Consider the following 26,817-nt stretch of genomic DNA (forward strand, 5'->3'; position numbering starts at 1 on the left):
GACCGTTTAACCCGATGAAACTGACTGATGGACCATCGCACTTACACACCATCGGTTAAAAAAACGATCGTGTCAGAACGTGGTGACGTAAAACACAATGACGTGCTGAAAAAAAACCGAAGTTCAATGCTTCCAAGCATGCGTCGACTTGATTCTGAGCATGCGTGGATTTTTAACTGATGGTCGTGCCTACTAACGATCGTTTTTATTTTTATCGGTTAGGAATCCATTGGTTAAATTTAAAACAAGTTGGCTTTTTTTTAACCGATGGTTAAATAACTGATGGCGCCCACACATGATCGGTTTTGACCGATGAAAACGGTCCATCAGACCATTCTCATCGGTTTAACCGATCGTGTGTACGCAGCATTAGAGGTGTAGATAAGAAATACCCATGTTAACTGCCAGAGAATCCCATGTTTTGTAGAACTCTTTCTCCATGGGGTACTGGAGAGCAGATTGCTTTGGTGGTGAAAACACCTTCTAAGCCAGGACCCAAATCCAGTGACTTTTGGGGAAGAAGATTCTGGTAGTGGTAACGTATAGTTAGTGCATAGCACATCCGCTTGGAAGGCCACTATGGTCTCTTGTGTCCGAGACAGCCCTGGACCCCAAGATTTCTCCTGTGAAGACTCATCCACATAGGATTCCTGATCCTCAAACTTCCACTTTTTCTTCATTCAGAGGAATTTCCTCCGACATCGTATCTACCCTAAATAGATGGAAAGGAGAGTGACTACTTTTGTATCCCAGGTGTTCCATAAAATGCAGTGAGAAACCCTGAGAGCTGGCCCCAAATGCAGATTGTGCTCCTGAGACAGGCGAGTTATCAGATAAAGGAAGGGATTCAGATGTATTGTAACCCTTCGGGAAGCCATTTGCAGGGTGAACCTTGCCAGGGGGACCTCCCTACCCGAAAAATAGATTTTTTTTTTCAGGTAGGCCCATCCCATTGTCCTGATTTTAACCTCCCTGCCTGTGTGAGGGCAGTGCTTATTGAGGATTAATCTGGCCTACGTATCCCAGAGGGAAGTGGCCACTTAGTTGAGAGAAGTGTTGACCTATGCCAGAACACCTTGCATGGCAGTGCTTATATAGGTGATGCTGCAGTAAGTTAGGGTAAATGGCAGGATGGCGTGGAAGAAAGGTCTGTTTTATTTGGAATCTATCAAAAATGAAGTAGGCAAGCTTGACACCAAGTGCTTAGGAATTCAAAGCTGTGTTGCTCTGCCAAATTAAAAGGCAGGAGCACAATATAATTCTGGAACATCAATATTTTTCTGTACTTGCCGTGTGCTTAAAAGGGATAAAGCATAGGGAAATGTTCATGTATTGCAAAGAAATTATGAATCGCATCAACATCATTACCTGATTTATATTTAGATCGTAAGCAAAACATACGAAACTCTTCTGCCGAGTAAGTCTTTAGGTAATCCTAAAAAGTAAACATAAGATTTCACAATCATTTTGTTCTTGAAGGAAAACTACAGTTTAAAAAAAAAATATATAGCTTTTAATGGAAAAACATGTTATATCTCTAAATGTAACCTTTTAACACTTGTATATTATCTTTGAAGTTAGTTATAAGACTAGAATTCCTAAACCACATACCCATAAGAAATGCCTGTCAGTGCCTGTCATAATTGGTAACGGAAGTGACATTCCGTCACCGCCATCTTGCTACACCCTGCACTCCTCCATAGTAAGGATACTCTGCGAAGGGGAAAGCGGACATCTTGTTACACCCACCAGAGTTTTCCATTTCACACTTATTTTTAACAGGAAAGCGAGTTTATATAGTCAAAAACAGTGCTTAGAAGTCTGTCTGACTGGTTAGATATTGAATTTTAAAAGTAGCGAACTTCTGTCAGATTAGCAAACCTGTGAGACGAGCAGGCTTGCCATTGCTTTTAAAATTCAAAATCATAACAGACGGAGTTCTAAGTACTGGATTTCTGTATCTAAACTCACTTTACTGTTAAATATAAGTGTAAAATGCAAAACTCCGGTGGGTGTAACAAGATGTCCGCTTTACCCTTCTCAGAGTATCCTTACTATGGAGGCGTTCGGGGTGTAGCAAAATGCCGGCGATGTAACGTCACTCCCATTACCAATTCTGCATTGCCATTACCAATTCTGACGAAACACCTGTCCTACTTTAGGATACATGGGTGTCATGGGAGGAATGCCGTGTCTGTGCCCTCGCTTCACCTTTATATTAGCAGGATTGATGCATGAAACATAAGGAGGAAAGTCCCCCAGCTTCGACTTATTTAGTTGTTTTCCAACTCAGGGATTATATAGAATGTCTTGTATATCAGCCTTCTTTCTTTATCTGACTTTAAACATACAAGTCATTATGTTCCAATCTTGGAAATGATATCTTCATTAACTGCTCTTTCCTACCATCCACTCAGAAATACACTCACATTTGAAGAGGATTTGTAGTGGGAGGAGGGCGCAGAGACTCTACTTGATAAGAAATACCCAGATACACGATCTGGCACAGCCAAGAGCTTAATACATATTTTAGCCTTGGAAAACTGTACTTTTTTGGTGGTACCTTCCTCCAGTCAGAATATCAAAAAGCACATCTTAATATTCTACAACCTGTTTCCATAGATTGAATTTCCCAGGTTAAATTGATACATATTGTATGTGCTGGACCTACCCTTAAGCACAACAAATTTGGATAAGAGTAGACTCTATACAGCATTACAGATTTAAAGGAAACATTCCTATGATGCTTTACTCCACAACATTTTCATTTATCCAATATGAATACGCCTTGAGAATGCATATTTTTAATGTGACAAACTAATTTTTTGGTTAAAATTTTTATTAATTAACAGCAGCCTATTATTTAAAAACCACATGGCCAGCCTCCTTGACAAACATAGAACATTCTTAGCAGCCCAACAACCATGGATGGGCTACAACCATCCAAAGGACAAAACCACGGTTTTCTCTCCTTGTTAAGTTGCCAGGATTGCCGCCTCCAAAACAATAAAACAGGGTGCCATAAACAGTTGAGGAGGGAACAGCCTTTATTTTTTCGCTTTTCTGCTTTCTATTCTTTGTAGTTGCCATACATCATTTTTCTTTTCCATCTCTCCTTTTTTCCACTCTTGCTACTTTCTTTCCAACCCTTCCTATCCCAAACCCCTATATTGTTTGTGACCTGTCTTTACAACCATCCACATCTGTGGGGAAAAAAACTATAGATTCTCCCTCTCCACTTCCTCCAAGACCTTTACAGCTGACCTCCTATGAAAATAAAATAAAAATACAGTCTACACGTCTAAGGGCTGTGGTTGCTCCATCTTCAACAACGTGCCAGATTCACACCCTTGTACGGAGCTATTACATGTAATATCTGATTTTATTCTTACCGGTCATAACATTTATAGGCGCCAATGAAAGCTGAAAATAGCAGTCACGTGGTTGAAAATTACAACCAATCTAGAAATGAAAGGATAAGTTCAACTATGGGAACATGTTACATGTTCCACCCTAAAGACGGATGGAACATGTAACATGTTCCCAATGCTACAGCTGCTCCCCACTGCTCTCTCTCCCTGTGACAGCAGTATAGGGAGAAGTTCCCTGTACTGTCACTTTTTGAAAATGGCGCGGCTGTGTGGGGCTCTGCCCAAACGGCCACAACATTTATTCTCAGAGCTGTGTGTATTAATGAACTACAAGTTCTGACATTCTTTGTGGCTGTCCACTTGTAGTTTTCAATGAACTACGGCACTGTTGAGCGATGTGGTAGTTCATTGAGTCTTCTGGTCAGTGTGAAACTGCTTGGCCGTGTGATTTACAAGGCAGACGGCTCATACTGACAGTCTGCAGGAGACCTGCAGGGCCTCAGTGATCTGCCTTTCCCTGGTGCAATGCTTTCCAGGCTCCTAAATAAAAAAAATAGTACATTCATATTTATTTACCTGCAAAAATAAATGAATGTGCATTTATCTCTCTTTTTTTAAAGTGAACTTATCCTTTAACACAGTTATACAATAGCTTAGCAATTGGTAAAAAAAATAGAGAAAAAAAGCCAAGCTGTCAATTTTAATATAAAACAGACCTCCAAAATTGATAGCAATACTTGCTTTTTGCACATATTACTCTTCTTACCCCCCCCCCCCCTTTAACTGCACTGTACCTACTCTTTACTCAAAAATATTTTTAAAAAGTGTAAGCGTACTCTTATAGACTGGTCCCCGCAGTCTCTTTTCCCCTACACTCTGGTCGGATTCCCCCTGACTAATCAAAACCAATGCAGGGACCATAGTCCTACACTAGCCATGACAAAGTCAACGCACAGTCCACTGCTGGTGCTCCAAGGGAGAACTTTATACTTTACCTGGAGTTTGCTTTAATGTTTCACCATTTCAGTTTATAAATTATACAGAACCTTCTGAACATAGATGTGCGCAGCCTATTGCATTAGGGTGTGCACCCCAAAGCTCAAACACACAATAACGCCACATGCTGTCACAGGGAGGAGGCTCTGATGGTGGGAGACAGTTGATTGGGAGCATATTTTGTTACATCCCAAGTATAGGTGTAACGTGTTCCTACAGTTGAACCTAGCCTTTAATATAATGGGGGCATTTACACTGGCCACTGGCACCCCAACCACCCACCTGGTACCACCCCTGGATAATGCTGATGCACATGGGGTGATTAGGGTGTGCCCAGGCACACCCGGCACACGCCTATGCTTCTGAATGTGAACAAACAATAACAAAGCTCAAAGCAAATATTTACCACTGTATATTAATACTGTATCATTGAGTTTTTTGAATGCGTGTTTTGTGCTGTATTTAGCATTGCGTTTGCAGTGCATTTTTCTATACATTTTTGGGCTAGGTCTTCTTGGTTTAAATGAGCGCAGTGTGGTGGGTTTTAAGCACATTGTAACGTGTTCCCTGCATTTGCGGTGCAGAAAAATGCAGCATGCGCTACTTTTCAACTGTGCTGAACTGCACTGCAATGATGTGAACTGTGCCCATAGGAATACCTTGGTTTTGGGCTGTCTATGCAGTCCGAATGCATTTCAAAATGCATCCAACTGGGTTTGGTGTTAAAGGGCTCTTCCAACCAGGTTCTCCTCTGAGTACTGAACAAGCTCTACAGTCATGTAGCTATAATCCTCTAGGTATTGCTAAGTCTCTCTGACCACAGCTCTTGATCAGGCTTTAAATTCCCACTCCCTGCATCAAGGAAGATTTTAATCTCAGATTAGGAAATCTCCTGCAGAAAATCATTACTTCAGAAGATTTTGTGTGAAAGCTTGGTAATCATTTTCATGAGATTAGTCTCACACGTTTTCACCTAAAAAAGGGGAAGACTCTTCAAGCAATCATAAAAAAAAAAAAAGTGTAACTGTTGATCAATTAACCTTTTTTTTTTTCAAGCCTATAGTGGAGTGGTAATTGCTAATAATCTTTATGGAACGGTTACTTGACTTCTAATCTCTTGTGTAGCAACTCTCATAAAAACTGTGATTAAAAGAAAGCAACCAATTGGTTTCAGTAGCATAACTGAGCTAAAGAAACTTATAGGTGAGCCACTCGGACTTTTAGGAGGGGTGCAAATCGTCATGATTAAGCTCAGAGGGGCGCAAATCGTCATGATTAAGCTCAGAGGGGCAGAGCAAAAAGCGTTTGTAGCATGGCCTGGTTGGCGCCCAGGCTGAGGTTGCCATACACCCAACTACTAGTGGGATTGTTTCGATGTGCGGCTACAAGGAGATCCATTTCTATACAGCATGACTAAGCAGCTATAGTTGTAAACTTAAACAGAGCACCGAATGTACTATTCGTGGCCTGCAGATCACATTTTAAAGCATTTCAATAGTAATCAAAGCAACTCAAACAACACAAATTAATTAATAAACAATTTATAACTACCTAAGAAGAAGGTCAAAACAGGTTAAAAGCAACACAAAAAGTATACCGTGTTCAACTTGCTTCTGAATATCAATGGTCATGTGCACAAGCCCCTAATGCCGCGTACACACGATAATTTTTCGGCTAGAAAAAAAAATTCGTTTTTCAGCATGTCCAAAAAACAAAGTTTTTCCAACTTCATCATTAAAAACGACGTTGCCCACACACCATCGTTTAAAAAAAATTATGAACAAAGCGCGGTGACGTACAACACGTACAACGGCACTCTAAAGGGGAAGTTCTATTCGCCTTTGGGCTGCTTTAGCCGATTCCGTGTTAGAAAAGACGATTTGTGCTTTTTTGTCTGTTACAGCGTGATGAATGTGCTTACTCCATTATGAACGGTAGTTTTACCAGAACGAGCGCTCCCGTCTCATAACTTGCTTCTGAGCATGCGCGGGTTTAAAACGTAGTTTTAGCCCACACATGATCATTTTTTACAACCCGAAAAGCGACATTTTTTAAAACGACGTTAAAAAATGCAGCATGTTCGATTTTTTTTTTTGTCGTTTTTCAGAAGCCGAAAAATGATGTGTAGCCCACACACGATCATTTTAAATGAAGTTTTTAAAAACGTCGTTTTTTTCCATGACGAAGAATGATCAATTGTACGCGGCATAATAGATGAATAAACTAATACTAAAATTTCATATGAGCTATACCATTATAATGCAAATTAAAAAGTAATTTTTATTCTTTTTAAATTTGCAAGATTTCAATAAAATAATAAGGCAATGTTGCTATGAGGATCCTTGTCAGGTACATCCTTTGGAAGAGTAAGAACTTCCCATCACATTTACTGCCAGTGGAGACTATAAGCAACTGTACAGAGGATTATTGTGCAAGCTTGCCCTTCTATTGTCACTTTAAGGAATTTCATACAGAAACATTACATGCTGCCATCACTGTGGTACAATGCAATTAGGCAGGAAGTGGATGCCAACATGCTTGCAGGTTACCATCAGCACCGAGATGCACGAATATATAATAAAAAAAGGAAAAAAAAACAAGTTTTCTAAAAACAATTGTTAAAAAACAGCTATTGCCTATGATTCATGGTGCTTTAACCAATTAGAGGTCATCTGGTTAGGGTTTAAATCTTTTGTACCCATGTACAGATTCCAATGAGGCAATCACCACCAAATGATTAAATCTCTCAGGGGAAAGAACCTAAAAAACTGTTCTTGTAGGCCAGTCCTGGGGCTGGATTCACCTTGTGTTACGGCAACATTATGTGCGTTGGTACACTGTGGACCGTTTATTTGTAATGGAACTCTAATGCACCCGTTTTGAAGCACACTATTGTGAGATCTGGTACGTGTCACTATGGTCCATTGTGGTGTGTTGAATAGTGGAGATAAGTATGTAGCGCTAAAAGTAACAAAACAGTGAAATATATATCAATCACCAACAATATGAACCCAACAGGGTAAAACGAATCGTGAAGAAACAAACAAATACCAGTAATTAAAATTGAAAAATAAAGTCCACAACAAAGAACTGATGTGATAACAGCGTCCGTCACAAATGGATGAAGAATAAAATATTGCAACAACCAACATTTTATTCTCTAGGGTCTCTGCTAATATATATATATATAATCATGTTTGGGTGTTCCAAGTAATTTTCTAGCAGAAAATAATGATTTTTACTTGTAAGCAAGAAATGTCAGAATAGATTTGGTTAAACTTCCCTCAATTAGACTCAATTAGAGTTCTTTCCTTTGATAACAGAACAAAGAGATATTTTGTTTCTACTTAGCTGTAATTAAACGTGGCAGGCTGCCTCGATTTTCTCTGCACTTGTTAGAAAGATCGTGAAATGCCGTTTTGAAGATCGGAAGGGAAAAAGATTGCGATTTAGATTCTTAACAATTGTGCAGCTCTAGTGCATGTGTTAAAGCAAAATACCGGATTGGACAGGTGTAAATCTAGAAACATTTGCTACCGTAGGTAACTAATAGGCCAAAAAAAAAAAAAATCCTCTGGCTACCTGACTTCTGTGATGTACCCAGGTGGAAATGTCATTGTTTCTTGTAAGGCCGATAAGCCTTTAACAGTCAAATGGACCATCTGAGTCTAAACTATGGACATAATTATTATTCTGAGTAGACTGGGATAGAAGCCAGCCTAGGGAGATAATGCCCTACAGGGAGGGAAGGAACACAAAGCAATGATCAAGGATATACTTCAGTTAGTTGTGAATGTTTACAAATGACACTTGTCCTGACAGAAGTTTGGCACATGGATCCATAGAATGCATTTATACTGTATAAAGAGATTCTCACCTCAGTATACCTCTGAATTTAAACTCATTTAAATGCTAGACAAGGCAGCCAGCTTTTTTCCCAGACTGATAACAGAAAAACAATGCACTCTCATATGAATTATTTGTAGCTTATATACAGCAGATGTCATTCCCAAACACCTCCAGTAAAGCCGTATGGGAAAAGCTCAGTCATTAGCTGAAATCAGTATGGGAATAAAGGCATGGAGCACCAATACCAATGGGCACAGGTATTACCTTCACTGTGATGTAGTTTTTCAAAGACTTTGACATTTTCTCCTCATTTCCTTTCAGATGTAAATGTCCTAAGAGAAAAAAAAAAGAAGAAAAGAATGTCCTCATTTTGTCATCTACAATAAATCTGAGTGAGAAGACTTTACTTAAAATACAATTAAAATGTGATGACACAGAGGAGCTGGAGAGTAAGTAAAGAATATAATAAAAGTACAAGTGGCCCATTGAGTCACCTTCATAGTGCAAGGAAAGAAAAAGAAATACTGTGATAGAAAAAACAAATGATTAAAAGCGCAGAGAAGGGAACGGGGAATAAAAAGAAATCCACATGGACACCAGACAAGATTTAAGGAAAGCTAGAATATCCTCAGGTGTGTTTAAATATGCATCTATGAGTAATAACACACTGGAGACCGTGTGGAACTTATGAGGAAGCTGACTATTAATCAACTAGAAAGCAGCGGCATCTTGGAAGTATGAGCAATGCCACAAAATGGCAGACTGTTTATCAGAGATGACAGGAACAACTTAAAGGGGAGTTCCACCCACAATTTCACTTTTTAAATATAAATACCCCTGTAATACAGAAGCTTAATGTAGTCTAGTAAAGTTAGTCTGTAAACCAAGGTCCGTTTTGTTAGGTTGTTAGAGCATTTAGTTAGTTTATAATCTAGAAATAGACCGTGGCCATCTTAAGTGTGGGCATCATGAAGCCAGACTGTATGACTTCCTGGATTTCAGCCTTGCAGACTTCACACATGCTCAGTGCTGCACAAGCAATGTAATAGGTTTCAGTCAGGTTTCCATAGCAACGGGAGTGTCAGAGGAAGTTGCCGCCCCTTCTCTATGCAAGGACTACTGGGATACAATAGCCTTGTGACTTAATAGCCTAGGCTAATAAGGAGGAGGGAGTAATGAAGGACTACAAAATAAAGGTATTTACAAGCAACAAAATAAATAAAAATTGTCCATTCTGAACACTATGAGATTAGGGCATGCAGCACAGACAAACATAAAAAAATGGGTGGAACCCCACTTTAACTAGCTTTATTCTTTCACTAGAATGTAGTGACATCCTGGAAGTATGAGCAATGCCATGAAATCGATGCCTCTATTTAGTATGACAAACAACCTTAAGCAGCTTTACTAACCCATTACAATGGATTGGCATCTTGAGATCATGTGAGATATGGAGGTAGGAGGTGCTGGATGTACATTCATTTCACAGTCAAGATTTAAATCATGGTAAAGCATACAAGGGCACTGGTTGGCTGACATACACCAAGATGCATCTAGGGGAAGCTTTGGGTGAAATACAAGAGGAAGAGGTGCCAAATGTTGAGATGTCAAAGAGTTGATTTCATCATAAAATGTCAAAAAGACAAGTCAACCCATCTCAGGGGATACTAAAAGGTTTCAAACAGCTACTAGAGCCATCCATTTGAATAGAAAGAAGGATGGCAAGTCCTCTTTATGAAGAGATCTGAGGTCAAAAAGACCGCCAAATCTCTTCTTTACCTTAAGAACCCTTTCACACTGAAGCGCTTTTGGGCGCTGAAAAAAACGCACGTCTCCATTGAAATGAATTGAAAGCGCTGTAAAAACGCCTTACCCTTTCACACTCAGGGCACTGCAAAAACACCCTAAAACGTTAGGGTCTTAGCGGTGCTTTACCGGCACATTGGGATTGCACATGAGGCTTCACTTGAATAATGCTCGAAAAACGCCCCAGTGTGAAAGGGGCATTAAAATCAAAAGATCAAACAATAAAAAAAAATGTTTTGACCTTTCGCTTGAATGTATTTTTTCTCTCCAGCCTGGACCTGAACTTATGAGCTATGACTAAGCACCAAGCATTCGTGCGAAACGCGTCAGCGTGTGTCCTATTTTTTCTGTGACTTGTAGTGCGCTTTTATCCTATTTTACCAATAAAGGCAACTAAATAATTTTTTGGAGTGCAGCTGTCCATATACATGCTTTTGTTTCCTGCTCTGCGCATTGCCAGCACCTGTGTTTTCAGAGGGGAGACCAATTACCAAGCATATCCATCTGGAGCGCTTACTCCCTTTCCCTGGATCAACCAATTTCATAAGAAAGCCAGCCATCTTCTGAAAAAAAAAAACGGTACTGGGGTTATGGCTGATATCTTCAGCCATAATCCTGATAAACCACTTGCCAACCGCGACAAATATATAAGTATTGCGGTCGGCAAGTGTTTAAAGATGCATGTGTTTTTGGGAAGATGCAAAGGTTTAAAACTGGCAGAAACTGTTAACATGTTTGGGTTTACTTGTGTACATATTTTTGCCACAGGCAAGGACAGTAAAAAATGAAGCAACTTATGTGTAAACTGTTCAGATCACCTTGCTGCATTACAGTACACTCTTTTCTGCAGTAACGCAGAATGTTAGTAGGTCCTAAATAATTAAATGAAAGTACATTAAGGAGCATTAAAGTAACACTAAACCATCTCCTTATTCTCCAAATATCAACCATTACTTAATGGACCAGTAATTGAGTTAAGAATCGGCTTATTTTAACAGTGAGAGAGAATAACAACAAAAATATCCAGAAAAACACATTCCAAAAAAGATATAAATTGATTTACATTTTAATGAGCGAAATACGTATTTGATCCCATCACAAAACATAAGTTAGTACTTGGTGGCAAATCCCTTGTTGGCAGTCAGAGGACAGACATTTCTTGTAGTTGGCCACCAGGTTTGCAAATCTCAGGAGGGATTTTGTCCCACTCCTCTTTGCAGATCCTCTCCAAGTCATTAAGGTTTCGAGGCTGAAATTTGGTAACTCGGAACTCCAGCTCCCTCCATATATTTTCTATGGGATTAACCAGTTCAGTCCCAAAAGGATTTACCCACTTACTGACCAGGCCATTTTTTGCGATACGGCACTGCATTACTTTAACTGACAATTGCCTGGTTGTGTGACGTTGTACTCAAACAAAATTTTCCTACAAATAGAGCTTTTTTTGGTGGTATTTGATCAGCTCTGCGGTTTTTATTTTTTTCGCTATAAACAAAAAAAAGCCATCAATTTTGAAAAAAAAAAAAAAAAAAAAAAAAAACAGAACATTTTTTACTTTCTGCTATAAAACATACCCGATAAAAAAAAAAGATATATTAATTTCCTTATAAATTTAGGCCACTATGTATTCTGCTACATATTTTTGGTAAAGAAAACACCAATAAGTGTATATTAATTGTTTTTTGCAAAAGTTATAGCGTCTACAAAACAGGGGAAAGATTTATGGCCAACCTGCCGCAGTATAACGGTTTTCATAATAAGCATCCTTTACCTGCAGACATTCCTCTTTTCACTTCCTCATTGTTCGTTTTTGCTCAGAAGTTGCTCTATTTCTTCTCTGTTCTGTTCACTTCCTGCTTGTCTGATTTTACTGACCACCGTGACGGGAGGCTTTACTGCGGTGGTCAGTAACGTGCTCACCCCCTCCTGGGAACTACATCTGTGCGGCAGGACGCTCTCTACTTGTTAGAGACTTCAAGGAGGTGTGAATTACTGGGCGTGCCGCAATTCATACTGGGAAATGTAGTTCTTACATGAACGAGCGCCGCAAACCAGGAAGTGAATGAGAGAACAGAAACTAGAATGCGATGTGATATAGATGAAGGAATTTAATAGGTATTTACTCGTTTTTTAACAGAATCATTACACTATTCTGTCTGTCTACCTTGCAGACATTAATTTTAGGCAATTTTTTTTTTCCCTTTACAACTCCTTTAAGGTCTGGAGACTGGCTAAGTCACTCCAGGACCTTAATGTGCTTCTTCTTGAGCCACTCCTTTATTGCCTTGGCCGTGTGTTTTGGGTCATGCTGGAATACCCATCCATGACTGATTTGTAAGGTTCTGACTGGGGGAAGGAGGTTCTCACCCAAGATTTGACAGTGCATGGCGTCGTCTATTGTCCCTTTGATGCGGCAAAGTTGTCCTGTCCCCTGTTGTCACCCTCTCACCGAGCTGCTTGGCGATGGTCTTGTAGCCCATTCCAGACTTGTGTAATTCTACAATCTTGTCCCAGACATCCTTGGACAGCTCTTTGGTTTTGGCCATGGTGGAGAGATTGGAATCTGATTGACAGATTGCTTCTGTGGACAGGTGTCTTTTATACAGGTAAGACGCTGAGATTAGGAGCACTTCGTTTAAGAGAGTGCGCCTAATCTCAGCTCATTACCTGTATAGAAAACACCTGGGAGACAGAAATCTTGATCGATAGGGGATCAAATACTTATTTCACTCATTAAAATGCAAATCAATTTATAACTTTCTTGAAATGTTTTTCTTGATATTTTTGTTGTTATTTTGTCTCTCACTGTTAAAATAAACCTACCATTAAAATTATAGACTGATTATTTTTTGGGTCAGTGGGCAAACAGACAAAATCAGCAGGGGATCAAATACTCGTTTCCCTCACTGTATATTTAAACCTCAGATTATGCCACTATAAAAGCACATTAGCACAAACATACAGTATCTCTTAACATGAATCTCTGCATGCACATAAAAGTGAAATATCCCTGAGAACATGGTTGCACTCATGGATAAAAAAGGAAAAACGTTTACCTGAGGATGCAGTACAACGCAATGCAGCCATGGCAATGCTAAATACTCAGTGTAAGCACAATGCAAGGTGTCTGTATATGTTTAGCCATGCATCATGATACATTTTACTGCAGTCAATGCTAGAAAGTCTTAAGAGGATTGCACTTGTGTGGTTGTATGTCCTATATATAAAGCTTTAGGAGTAATTGGCAGCTAAGCATAAAGGATCTGTGCCAGCTAATTTTACACTAATTGTAGTGGAATTCAGAGAATGGCTGCTGCAGTTCCCTACTTCTTTACCTTATACAACTGGGGTCAGCCCCCTGCCAAAGTCTTTACTGCTGGCACCATTTTGTTGAAGTCTGCCCATATACACACACACACACACACACACACACACACACACACACACAGAGTAGAGTTAGCCTTCAACAATATGGCACCCAAAGCCACAAATATGGGACAAATGTTACCTGTCTTGATGTGTCTCACCAAACTGGGCACTAGAGATGATAAACTACACTAAAATGGGTGGGCGATATGAAGAAGGGGAGTGGGAGCGTCGGGAGGAGAAGAGAAGCCAAGGTCTGTGTGACTGAGCCTACCCTTCATCCAAGCAATGGAGAAGGGGAGGTCAGTGTGATGGCTCCAGCAAGGCCACACAGAGTCTATGGGGGGTTACTGTGGTCCCCAGAGTCCCACCTCCACATCATCCCCTTTACAGTGCAAAGGGAAACTCTGCAGATCCTGATGTAAAGGGGAACTCTGTGGACCCAGATGTAAAGGGGAATGTGATGCAACGGGAAAACGCTGCAGACAGTAATGTAGAGGGGAGGCCCTTCATGGTTTCTTGCACCAGGGCCCTGAAGGTTCTAGTTACGCCTCTGCCACCTGCCATCACAGGGCAGATGAGTATAACATTTTTTTTAATGTTTTTTAATGTTTAGAATCACTAAGGTTTAGTTTGCAAAATGAATGTTCACAGAGTTTAGTAAATAACTGACCCTTTGTTCACGTAACCATCACATGCAGTAACAAAAAAAATCCAATGTTTAGGTAATTCAAAGTGAACATAGTTTAACCTTATTTTCTAAGCTCGGTGAACATGTGCACACTGCATTTTGGTGTGAAAAGGACATTAAAGCAGTGTAAAAAAATACAGTCAGCAGCTACAAATATTGTAGCTGCTGACCTTTAATATTAGGACACTTACCTGTCCAGGGAGCCGGCGATGTCGGCAACCCAGTCGATTTTCGGATCCGCTGTCATGTGCTGCCGCCTCCATTCCTGGTAAGGGTCACCGGCAGTGAAGCCTTTCGGCTTCACAGCCGGCTCCCTAATGCGCATTACTCGCTGTGCTTTCCAATCGGCCCAGTGGTGGAAGAAGGAGGGGGGCTGAACTTCCGAGGGACGGCGTCATGGCGCCATCTCTGGAAGTGGGGAACATTAGCTGTTAAAAACAAGTACCCGTTTCCCCCTTCCCCATGGGGGGCATAGGGGGAGGAGACAGATAAGTGGAAGTTTCACTTTAAGGTTGTCTTTTTAATCTATACAAAAGGCCAATCATTTGTGCCTAGGCTCCTTTTGAGCTAAACTATATTGCCTGCCTTTACACACACACACACATTAACTTAATGGCATCCCAGTCTTACTCTGTAGGGTTCAACATTGAGTTGGCCCACCCTTTCCAGCTATAACAGCTTCAACTCTTCTGGGAAGGCTATCCACAAGATTTAGGAGTGTGTCTATGGGAATGTTTGCCCATTCTTCCAGAAGCGCATTTGTGAGGTCAGGCACTGATGAGGACGAGAAAGCCTGGCTCGCAGTCTCTGCTCTAATTCATCCCAAAGGTGTCCTATCAGGTTGAGGTCAGGACTCTGTGCAGACTGCCAGTCAAGTTCCTCCACCCCAAACTTGCTCGTCCATGTCTTTATGGACCTTGCTTTGTGCAATGGTCCAAATCATTTGATGAGGGGGTATTATGATGCAGGTTGTTTTTCAGGGTTTGTACTTGGCCCCTTAGTTCCAGTGAAGGGAACTCTTAGGCCGCGTACACATGGTCGTTCCAAACCGAGGAGAATGGTCCGACGGGCCAATTCCATCGGTTCACCGCTGAAGTGGACCGATGGTCTGATGTGCGTACACACCATCGACCCAAAAACCGATCGGGTCAGAACGCGGTGACGTCAAACACACAACGTGCTGAATAAAACGAAGTTCAATGCTTCCAAGCATGCGTCGACTTGATTCTGAGCATGCGCTGGGTTTTGAACCGATGCTTTCTGTACTAACCATCGGTTTGGACCGATCGGGCAGCGGTCCATCGGTTCGATTTTGAAGCATGTTTTAACATTTTGGACCGAAGGAAAACAGACTGATGGGCTCTACACGCGGTCGGTTTGGACCGATGAAACTGAACCTCGGTCCATTCTCATCAGTTTTGTCTGACCATGCGTACGCGGCCTTATGGTTTCAGCATCCCCAAACTATGGGAACAGTTTGGGGATTGCCCCTTTCTGTTCCAACATGTCTGTGCACCAGTGCACAAAGCAAGGTCCATAAAGAAATGGATGAGCGAATTTGGGGTGAAAAAACATGACTGGCCAGCACAAAGAACTCAACCAGATAGAACACCTTTAGGATGAATTAGAGCGGAGACTGTGAGCCAGGCCTTCTCGTCCAACATCAGTGCCTGACCTAACAAATGCGCTTCTGTAAGAATTGTCAAACGTTCCCCATAGACACACTTCTAAACCTTGTTGCCAACCTTCCCAGAAGAGTTGAAGCTGTTATAGCTGCAAAGGGTGGGCCAACTCAATAATGAACCCTACGGACTAAGACTGGGATGCTATTAACATTCATGCGCGTGTAAAGTCAGACATCGTAATACTTTTGGCAATATAGTGTGTGTTCCATCAACCTCAGGTGCACTGAAAATCAATAGGTAATGCAAGTAAAAATAATAAATCTGGTATGGAATGGGTCAGCCAAGATGGACCGAGAACTAAACAGAAGTAGATCATGCCCCACTGCCTTCCATATTGAGGCCACTTTGAGAATGAACACAAATATACATACCACAGGATACATACCACTATGAAGAAAATAGTTTCCCCATCGTTCACACTGGTGATAGGCCTCACACTGAGCAATCTCATTTTCATGATGAGGAAAGGCCAGATCAATCCCACCAGTGTGAATGTCAAGCTGTTTCCCAAACACAGAACTGTAAGGGGAAAAAGAAAGTACCACCATAAACAAGTATACTTCACTGTACATTACCTAAAAGAGATTTTACAGATATTTTGGAAACCAAATGGTCATCAATAGCTGATGATTGCTTGCACTTTAAAAAAGGCACGGTAAAACTAGACAGGCACTCTTCTACTGTGCACTGTGCTCCAGCACTGCATGTGCAAGTAATTGTTTTCACGGGAATTCAGGCCCTCAATATATTTACATATTGAAACCAAATGTCCTCTCCTGCTCCTTACACATGAAACATGAAAAGCAATTTTCAGACTGTCCATAAAAAACATTGTATTTGACATAAAGTGGTCTATATGCAATGCGTTTCTACTTACATAACTCAAGATTTGTACAAATTGTGTTTACATGTGTTCAAGGTAGAGCAGCCAGTTTACTGCATTTTGGCAATTCCAAATGACACTGCAAATCATCAATGTATTCATGTACCATTTACTGCTCACAAAATACCCGGATCAATGTTTAAAGCTAAAAAAGGTCTGTAATTACTTTTTGCTATTACTGGTACTATTTGCAACATCCCTCTTTTTCTATATTTGGACAGCCCACCATAAGCAAAGACATTCAAAGAAATGTAAACCAATGGGTATTCCTGCTATTCATGAGTTCCTGGCTGCCAACTAGTAAAAGTTGGATCGATATTTCTCTAATGAATAGAATAATAAGGTATTGAGACATTCCTAATGCAGCAATAGAATCATTTTCAGCCCTAGAGCAATGAACTAATAACCCTTCCGCGTGTACACTACTCCTCTATATACTAGGAGAAGAAAACCCCATAGGAACCTAAAACTTAATGCTCATTTTTATCATTGCATAAACCAAAAACGGCAAAATAAAAATTTTCTTGCATTTGCTACCAGGCCTTTTGTTCAGCTGATATGCACTTCTACATCTATGTACCTTGCAACTGTTGAACATTCAATGTGCCAACCAGGTCTTCCTTTTCCCCATGGAGAAACCCAGAATGGCTCTTCGGGTTTAGCAGACTTCCATAATGCAAAATCTCTGGGAGACCTCTTGTCGCTTTCAGCTGTCAGCAACATAAGCGTTGAGAAATGCAAAATTATCAGAGTAGTATTGTAACCAAATATGTTTAAAAGCCTATTAACAGATGAAGCCAAGCTCAGCTGATCAATAAACTTCAAATGTAAAATGATGTAGTATGTTCACAAACCATCATAAGTCTGGCTAACATAATGTTCCATTATGATTTTGGCAGAATAAAAAGAATGAAGTCAATGTAAACCTGTGTGAAGCAGCCTTTAAAATGGCATGCATTCACTAGGAGAAGCCATAGAGCAGGGGTGCTCAACCTTTTAAAGAGCGAGGGCCACTTAAAGTGGAAGTCCACGCTAAAACGAAAATCCCTGCATCTATAGCCACCAGCATTCTAACACTAACCTATCTAGCTCTATAAAGAAAAAAAAAAAAAAAAAAAAAAAAAAAAAAATCGCTATACAAACCCTTTCTACAGGTGATCCGACTCAATCCCATGCTGACCTGTCAGCCGCGGCTTCACTGTAGAGGTGGGTGCAGAGGACATGTCTGACAACAGAAGCCTCATAGCAAGTCTATGGGTGATGTCACTTCCCATTCATTTCTCAGCCGTTGCCGGCCATGTCCTCTGCAGGGCTTCAGCGGCTGGAGATAGGGTCGGATCGGCTTCAGAAAAGGTATGTATACCGATTTTTTCTTTACAGGGCTAGATAGGTTAGTGTTAGATTGTGGGTGGCTATAGATGCTCAATGTCCTGAGCCCCCTATAAGGCTACTTTCACACTGACACGCTACAGTTTACCAACAGTACGGGTGTAGAGCAGTGCACTTGTGGCTTTCCTGCGGGTCAGCTGCACTGAGCCACAGACTTCTATTATGTCTTGCATTTCTTTCTGAAATCATGCCACACCTGCATTTAGGAGTGCAGGATATAATAGAAGTCTATGGCTCAGCACCTGTGGATGCAGCCTAATGACCCTTGCTAATATGCTCATTGCAAAACTGTGATGTTTAATAAACTGACCTTTTTGTCTTTTAGCATCTGCTGGCATTACTAGGCTGTTTCTAAAGGTTCCTGTCGCAGGTAGAGCGATACAAAATGCACTTCGCCCTAGCTGGATAGAGGAAGCATCGGCTTATATGGCTCCTGCTCCCCCGGTAGCCACTTGCTTCCTTTGGCAATGGTTCCATCTTCTCTTATGCTCTGGAATGGCAGGTCCGCAACCTGCAATTTGGAGTTGCCAACCCCCTATCCCAGAGCATGGGGTCACAGGCCACCGGTTGATCATCCCTGCTCTAGAGAATGACTGCAAAGATGGGCGTCAGCTGATGCACAAGCATGGAGAATCCCACTGAATCCATGCAGTTTCAAAGGCTGCTAGAAGCTCTCCAGGAGAAAAACATTGCACCAGCTCTGGGCAGGATAAACTTTCTGAACGTTGGAGTTAAGGGCCTCCACTGACATTTTGGTTATGAATGGACTGGTGGAGCCCACCTTATTGATACAAAGGCGCACTTATCCTTTTGAAGTTGTGTAAGCGTAAACATTTTAAAGTTTTGCAAGCCCTACATTTATTGTGTATTTCCTCTCTAATGGGGTAAAACTGGGCGGGCGTATCTGATTTACGCTATGCCGCCGCAAGTTTTTCAGGCAAGTGCTTTATTCACAAAGCACTTGCGTGTAAAGTTGCGGCGGCGTAACGTAAATCACCCGGTGGAATTCAAATTCGGCGGGTAGGGGGCGTGTTTCATTTAAATGAAGCGCGTCCCCGCGCCGAACGAACTGCGCATGCGCCGTCCCTAAAATATTCCGGCGTGCATTGCTCTAAATGACGTCGCAAGGACTTCATTGGTTTTGACGTGGACGTAAATTACGTCCAGCACCATTCACGGACGACTTACGCAAACAACGTAAATTTATACATTTCGACGCAGGAACGACGGCCATACTTAACATTTGTTGCGCCTCATATACCCAGGGGCAACTTTACGCCGGGACAAGCCTAACGTAAACGTTGTAACTTTACTGCGTCGGCCGCGCGTACGTTCAGGAATTCGCGTATCTAGCTAATTTGCATACTCAACGGGGAAAACGACGGAGGCGACACCTAGCGGACAAAAAAAAAAATTGCATTTAGGATCCGACGGCGTAAGAGACTTACGCCTGTCGGATCTAATGGATATCTATGCATAACTGATTCTAAGAATCAGTCGCATAGATACGACGGCCCAGATTAGGATTTACGACGGCGTACATGGCGCTGCGCCGTCGTAAGCCCTTTGAGAATCTGGGCCCAAGTCTCCACATACAAAAAACAGGCAGGTTTCATCAGACTGGCCATAAAAGGTGTTCTTTGGCACCTTTCATTTGATATATGGATAGTATTTAGAAATACACATTGTACATACAGTACAGACCAAAAGTTTGGACACACCTTCTCATTCAAAGAGTTTTCTTTATTTTCATGACTATGAAAATTGTAGATTCACACTGGAGGCATCAAAACTATGAATTAACACATGTGGAATTATACATAACAAAAAAGTGTGAAACAACTGAAAATATATTTCACATTCTAGGTTCTTCAAAGTAGCCACCTTTTGCTTTGATTACTGCTTGGCACACTCTTGGCATTCTTGATGAGCTTCAAGAGGTAGTCACCTGGCGCAGCACCCCATCACTCTCCTTCTTGGTCAAATAGCCCTTACACAGCCTGGAGGTGTGTTTGGGGTCATTGTCCTGTTGAAAAATAAATGATGGTCCAACTAAACGCAAACCGGATGGAATAGCATGCCGCTGCAAGATGCTGTGGTAGCCATGCTGGTTCAGTATGCTTTAAATTTTGATTAAATCACCAACAGTGTCACCAGCAGAGCACCCCCACACCATCACACCTCCTCCTCCATGCTTCACGGTGGGAACCGGGCATGTAGAGTCCATCCGTTCACCTTTTCTGCGTCGCACAAAGACACGGGGGTTGGAACCAAAGATCTCAAGTTTGGACTCATCAGACCAAAGCACAGATTTCCACTGGTCTAATGTCCATTCCTTGTGTTCTTTAGCCCAAACAAGTCTCTTCTGCTTGTTGCCTTTCTTTAGCAGTGGTTTCCTTGCAGATATTCTACCATGAAGGCCTGATTCACACAGTCTCCTCTTAACAGTTCTAGAGATGTGTCTGCTGCAAAAGGTGGCTACTTTGAAGAACCTAGAATATGAAATATATTTTCAGTTGTTTCACACTTTTTTGTTATGTATAATTCCACATGTGTTAATTCATAGTTTTGATGCCTTCAGTGTGAATCTACAATTTTCATAGTCATGAAAATAAAGAAAACTCTTTGAATGAGAAGGTGTGTCCAAACTTTTGGTCTGTACTGTATAGCGTTCAGTATTTGTATATTATTATTATACAGGATTTATATAGCACCAACAGTTTTCGTAGCGCTTAACAAAATGAAGGCAGACATTACAGTTACATTACAATTTAGTACAAGAGGAATAGTTAGTGTGCAAGGCACATTTCATGAACATTACAAGAACTATACTATAGTATGTTTATGTACTACTAACAAATTACCTGGTTCAGAGTTTAAATCTGAAAAGGTACCAATAAACTTCCCATATCTTTCTCCAACAGACTGGACATCAAAGTAAACATTTCCTGAAAACACATAAAAGTAACAAGGCATACCTATTAGACATTAAGTTAATTGAAAGGTGAAATCAATGCCAACTGTGAGCCCTTCTCTGATCACTCTATCAGGTCTAGCTGTGCAGTCATGGCTGATGAGATAAATACTCCAGGACATAGACTTTCTTTTCTTCACTAATAAAATCCACAAAATGGATGGACACGTACAGTGTGCAGTCAATCAGATAAGAAAATCCTAGTGCTCGGCCAATATTTCAGTTTTAGCCAATTAGCCTGTTCCTTTGGTGCCTAGTTTCCATATCGGTGTCTTCTCTAATCCGCCAAAGAATATGGAATTTATTTAATGCAGATATTTTGCTCTTACAAAGCAGGGAACACATTTCTGAGTAAATATATACCAAAGAACAAATGACGCAACAGTTTTATCAACCCAGCAATTGTAACTGTCAGAAATATTGGCAAGAAGTGGAAATAACATGGAACTGTTTGTGTCAAGATAAGATCTAAAACAGTAACACAGCTTCATTAAAATTGGTCACCATATATGACCGGCTGAAACATTACCTGTCACTCGGTGTCATTCCCATAGCAAATTTATCACCATAACCTTAACACAGCAGGGATAATCTGGCTGTCTGTGCTGCAGGTTTTTATCCTTGGATAACATGCTGGACCTATTTGTGCATACAGTAGCAAGAGAAAGTATGACCTCCTTGGAATTAACCAGTCTTTTGCCATAAAAAGTGATCCAATCCTTATCCAAGTCACAACAATAGACAATGACAATGTTTACACCCCAAAATTCTAATGTCTTTATTCAACACACCCATTAACCACTTGCGGGCCGTGCCAAGTTAATATACTGCACAAGGGCAGCTGCTCTGCACCAGATCACTTACATGTACGTGATCCAGCATTTCTGGGTAGGGGGTGTGCGCCCACCACCCCATCTGTGCTGCGATGCATTACAGCACAGGTCGGTCAGCAGATCCTGGCTAATGATTGATGGCCAGGACCTGCTAATCAGCTTAGCAAGTCACATTACAGAGCTCTGTGTTTACCAACACAGGGCTCTGTACACGGTTCAGCGACGTGGCTTTTTTTTCTCCGTACTTTGCAGGGAGAAAAAACAAGCACGTCTCTTAGCAAAAGCAGCATGCATTACACATTGTTAGGCACACAGTTAATTATTTGATTTCCCCCAGATGTTAACCCATTCCCTGCCAGTGTTATTAGTACAGTGATAGTGTATAGTATTGGCTCTGATCACTGTATTAGTGTCACTGGTGATGTCAGTGTCAGTAAGTTCCCATCCAGTGTCAGATTGCCTGCCACATTATTATGGTCCCACTATAGGTCACTGATCACCACCATTGCTAGTACTAAAAAGGTTGTTCAGCTGTGGAGGGGCGGAGCAGGCTGTCTCAGGCTCTCATAGGCTCGCTGAGAGGCTGAGACTCGTATCGGTCCAGGCACATGGCTGATACAGACTTTGTCGCGATGACGCGGTGCCTGGACCAATTCCTGTGATGTCAGCAAAGAGAGAACTTGAGCCTGCTCTCTGCTGAAACCGGGTCACAGAAGTGCAAAATGAATTGCACTCTTGTGATCCATAGGAGAAGCCCAGCCAAATGAGCTTTGGCTGGACTTCTCCTTTAAGTTTTCCATCCAGGCACCGTTGTAGTGCACCAGTCCACAAAATGAGTAATCCGTAATTTGAAGATTCCTTTTTGCTTTAACTTATGATACAAGAGAGCTATTCCCAAGACACCTACTGCAGACTCCTGCATTTTCTCTCCTAGAGAAAGTCTGATATACCCAAGTGACAGTACTGATAAGTTTCTTGAAGCCACTTATTTAAATCATTACTGCCAGGGAATGTTGAACCTGAATATAAATTCAATAAGCAGAACAATTTGAGATAGGGGCACGTTTTAGGAAACACTGTTAGGACTTGTTTTAGGGTACCTATGATGCCATTAAAAGAGCCATCCACAAGGGATCACACTTCAGAGGGTGTCCGGAAGGTGGTGAGGCGGTGTTATACCCTCACTGTTTTAACCCTTAAAAAGCCACAACTGCATGCATTGTACATGTTGTAGGGCAGTTGTGGTGCTCTCCCATTCAGATACTGTAGATTGGGTCACATTTGGCATACAGTACTGCCAACCAAGCTCAAAAGGAGATAATTTTTGTTGTGCCACGTTGCACTATGTTTATCCCCCCTTTTTTCTCCAATATAGGTCTTCCTATGACTAGTGGCCAAACGTAGGTATTTTTTCTACAATACCACAATTAGACAATATACTGCATTTAGGCCACTAGATGGAGCTGACGATCATAGGAAATCATAGAATTAAAGAAAATACTGGAGACTCGTTAGTGTGATGTGGAGTTGCAGTGTATCATAGGGAATTCACGTTTAGGTAATTGTGTGGACTTTTGTGATTTTAGCACAGCTGTATTTGTTGCTACAAAGTAAATACAGCTCACAGACCTGTTTTTCTGGCTGCAATTAGGTGCTTATGCAGAATCACCACTTTAAAACCAAAAAATGTGCTTAGCTGAGTTTCTACTGATTCATGTTCCATCAGGCAAGCACAAACGTTGTTCATTCTCTATACGCAACATTGAAAGGCACTTGCTTATATCTATAATCCAACAGCAGTTGAGATTTTCCTACCAACCAAATGACTGTATTCTTTAGTGCAGGGGTCCCCAAACCCCAGGTTACCAGTAAGTAAACCTGTTGATGACCGAGCCGCACAGCATAAGGTGTTGGTGTTGATGACCGGCCCGCACAGCTGCTGTGCAGTCCTACCTTCTGGGCCGCAGAGCTGCTGTGCAGCCATGCCTTTGTGTCCTCTTCCGGCCTCCTCCCATCAGCAGGGCAGCGAGCGGGAGGAGCTGGAGATCTGCACAGAGAGTGGGAGTTTTTCATATTAACAAGTGTATATTCACCTTCTTGTTAACAAATGTTGGGCAGCTCCCATCCTCCATCCAGATCTGCAGCTATTCCTGCCCCCTGCCTTGCTGATAGGATGACATCATCGGTGGGGCGGGAGACCCTGGAGAGGACACAGGCTGAATCCTGCCTCTGCCTTGTAAAAGGTAGGACTGTGCAGGAGAGGCAGAGACTGAAAGGAGGTACTGTGACATTAGAGAGAAAAGGGGGTGGGTTGCATGACCGCAAGAGTATTGTGATTGGGAGGGGGGTGGATGATTGCTAGGGGCACTGTAATATAAAGGGGCACTCTGATATAAAGAGGACTGCACTGTAATCATTACAGTGCCCCTTTACAGTGCAGTCCCCTTCCCTCCTGCAGTCCTTGTTACATTAAAGCGGAGTTCTGGCCACAATTTCACTTTTTAAATATAAATACCCCTGTAATACACAAGCTTAATGTATTCTAGTAAGGTTAGTCTGTAAACTAAGGCCCGTTTTGTTAGGTTGTTACAGCATTTAGACACTTTATAAAATAGAAATTGACTGGGGCCATCTTAAGTGTGGGCATCATGAAGCCAGACTGTATGACTTCCTGGATTTCAGCCGTGCAGATCTCGCACATGCTCAGTGCTGCACAAGCAGTGTCAGATCAGGTTTCAGCACCTGTGCTGTCCAAGTCACATGATTCTTTGAGACTGGGGAGTGCACAGACTCCTGGAAAGTTACACCCACTACATTCCCAGGAGTCTGTGCGGTGTAGGTTAGGAAGCATTAAGCACCTAGGTGCAGAAAGTGGGAAGATTAACTATTCTGCCTAGCAACAACACTTTGAAGGCATCTAAAAAAAAAAAAAGTGTAAAGGACTAATGAATTTTTTTTTTAAAACTACTGATGTAATGTTATATTTATGGGTGGAACTCCACTTTAAAGTGATAATAAAGTCTTTTTTTTAAGCAACAAACATGTTATACTTGCCTGCTCTGTGCAGTGGTTTTGCACAGAGCAGCCCCGACCCTCCTTCTAATGTCCCTCGCCAGCGCTCCTTGCCCCTCCCTGCTGGCCAATGCCCCCACTTGCTTGCTATGGGGGCACCCGAGCCGCTGCTCTGTGACACATTCAGACACAGATCGGCGGCTCGGACCCACCTCCAATGAGGAGGGAAAGTCCCTGGACTTCATGGCTCCTGTGTAACATTGCTGCATCGAGATGGGGCTTAGGTAAGTATTAGGGGGGCCTGCTGCACACAGAAGGTTTTTTATCTTAATGCATAAAATACATTATCTGCCTTACAACCACTTTAATGTAAAGGGGACTGCACTGTAATCTAAAGGGGGGTTGTGATGTGAAGGGGAACGGAGGAAACTGGGACTGCTTTAAAGGGGGAACTGTGATGTGAAGGGGAACTGTGGACATGTGAAAATGAATGGCTCTGAATATCCCATCACAGCAAAACCAGTTTCTGGTACCAAAGAGGTTGGGGACTGCTGCTTTGGTATATTTAATTTCATCATTATCAAATTGCAATACAACTGTACTGGAATTATTGTGGTGTCAATAATAATTATTGCATTAATTTATTGTTCAAGAACATATTTCTAAACATACGTTTCTGCAAATCCCCAAAATAAAGCTTAGTAGGTAGAAATACTATGGTTTCAATATACAAGTACTTCCTAACACTACCTTCTTTATTATATTACAGAACAATAATGTTCACATGGTACCGTAGCGAAAAAATGCTGGCGACCAAGAATAAAAACTGGGAAGGGATGTGTGTTCTTTAGATAAGCAAATCACAGATGATGTTGAGACAGGCTGGCTTTCTTCTCCAGTTTGTGTTGCCTTTCTTGAGTGATTACATGAATACAGTGCAGTGTCAACGAACCTCTCCAAACCCAGAAGGACCAAGGTTTTCTCAGGGCTACAGCAGGAGAATGTAAAGTAATGTTACCAGACTAACCCTTTATTCTGACCTGAATGGGCAAAGCACAGGTCCACTTAAAATGATCTGCTTTAAATGCACAGTAATCCTTTAATGAAGCAAAATCCCTCATGCAGATGCTGCCATATGATAGAATTCATAAACATGATCTACAAAACAGATCACAGTCCTGTTAAAGACATTTAACCTAATGAATGTCATTGGAAAGTATCCCAGACTGCAGCAGACTTCCTCTCAAACAAAATACATTATCGGGTCATATTGCTACACAAAAATGGCTTTGACATAATCTAATATTTTTACAGGCAACTTTAAACAGAAACCTCCACCATCACCTACCTGTCATTACTGTTATGCTGTAAAATTACAGAAAATGATCTTTCTAATATCTTAAGACTATACTGCAAGCAGTTAGCAGTCCCCGCATATATCTTCAGATGTCCCCTTACTGTCCCAGTTGTTCTAATGAATAATAATGTTGAAAGGCCGACCTGCCCTTTCTCGTAGCATTGTATTGAGCTATCACTATGATAGGCCGGCTTACTGACCATTACGGCGGTAGAAGAGGTGGGACAGTTTTGACCACCGGATCAGCATTTGAGTATCACAAAAGTCAGGGATCAAGGCAGCAGAGGAGACATGTAAAAAGGGACTGCATTTGGTCATGGTGCCAGTTTTAAAGAAGCAGAGACAGAGCAGACTGTTGCATTTTCATAGTAGTGCAATAAAAAGACTATGCATCAACATGATATAATTGTCATAAAAGATTTCCCACTTATTGAAAGGCAGTTTGTATTTTATGGTAAGCATGGTTCATAAAATCACTCTGTCATAAAGTTTTCAGTAACTAAAACCAAACGGCATGACTGCACCACAAACATTACCCTGAAATATATAGTAGAATATATTGCCCTGCACCATTTATGGACTATAAATTTCTTTCCTAGCGTATT

At 41.4% G+C, this 26,817-nt stretch overlaps 1 protein-coding gene across 2 annotated transcripts in view; it reads right to left on the reverse strand.

The window, feature by feature from the left end:
* The window catches only part of CARS2 (cysteinyl-tRNA synthetase 2, mitochondrial), a 69,106-nt gene that overhangs the window by 13,777 nt on the left and 28,512 nt on the right, over positions 1-26,817 (reverse strand). For both annotated transcript variants that reach the window (XM_040336218.1, XM_040336219.1), the window contains 5 exons: positions 20,901-20,984; positions 17,228-17,357; positions 16,150-16,283; positions 8,481-8,548; positions 1,369-1,435 (listed from right to left, as the gene is read on the reverse strand). In XM_040336218.1, the coding sequence (XP_040192152.1) occupies positions 1,369-1,435; positions 8,481-8,548; positions 16,150-16,283; positions 17,228-17,357; positions 20,901-20,984 (483 nt within the window). The remainder of the gene's footprint in view (positions 1-1,368; positions 1,436-8,480; positions 8,549-16,149; positions 16,284-17,227; positions 17,358-20,900; positions 20,985-26,817) is intronic.

This window comes from Rana temporaria, chromosome 2 (assembly GCF_905171775.1).
Source record: "Rana temporaria chromosome 2, aRanTem1.1, whole genome shotgun sequence".
NCBI classification, from domain to species: Eukaryota; Metazoa; Chordata; class Amphibia; order Anura; family Ranidae; genus Rana; species Rana temporaria.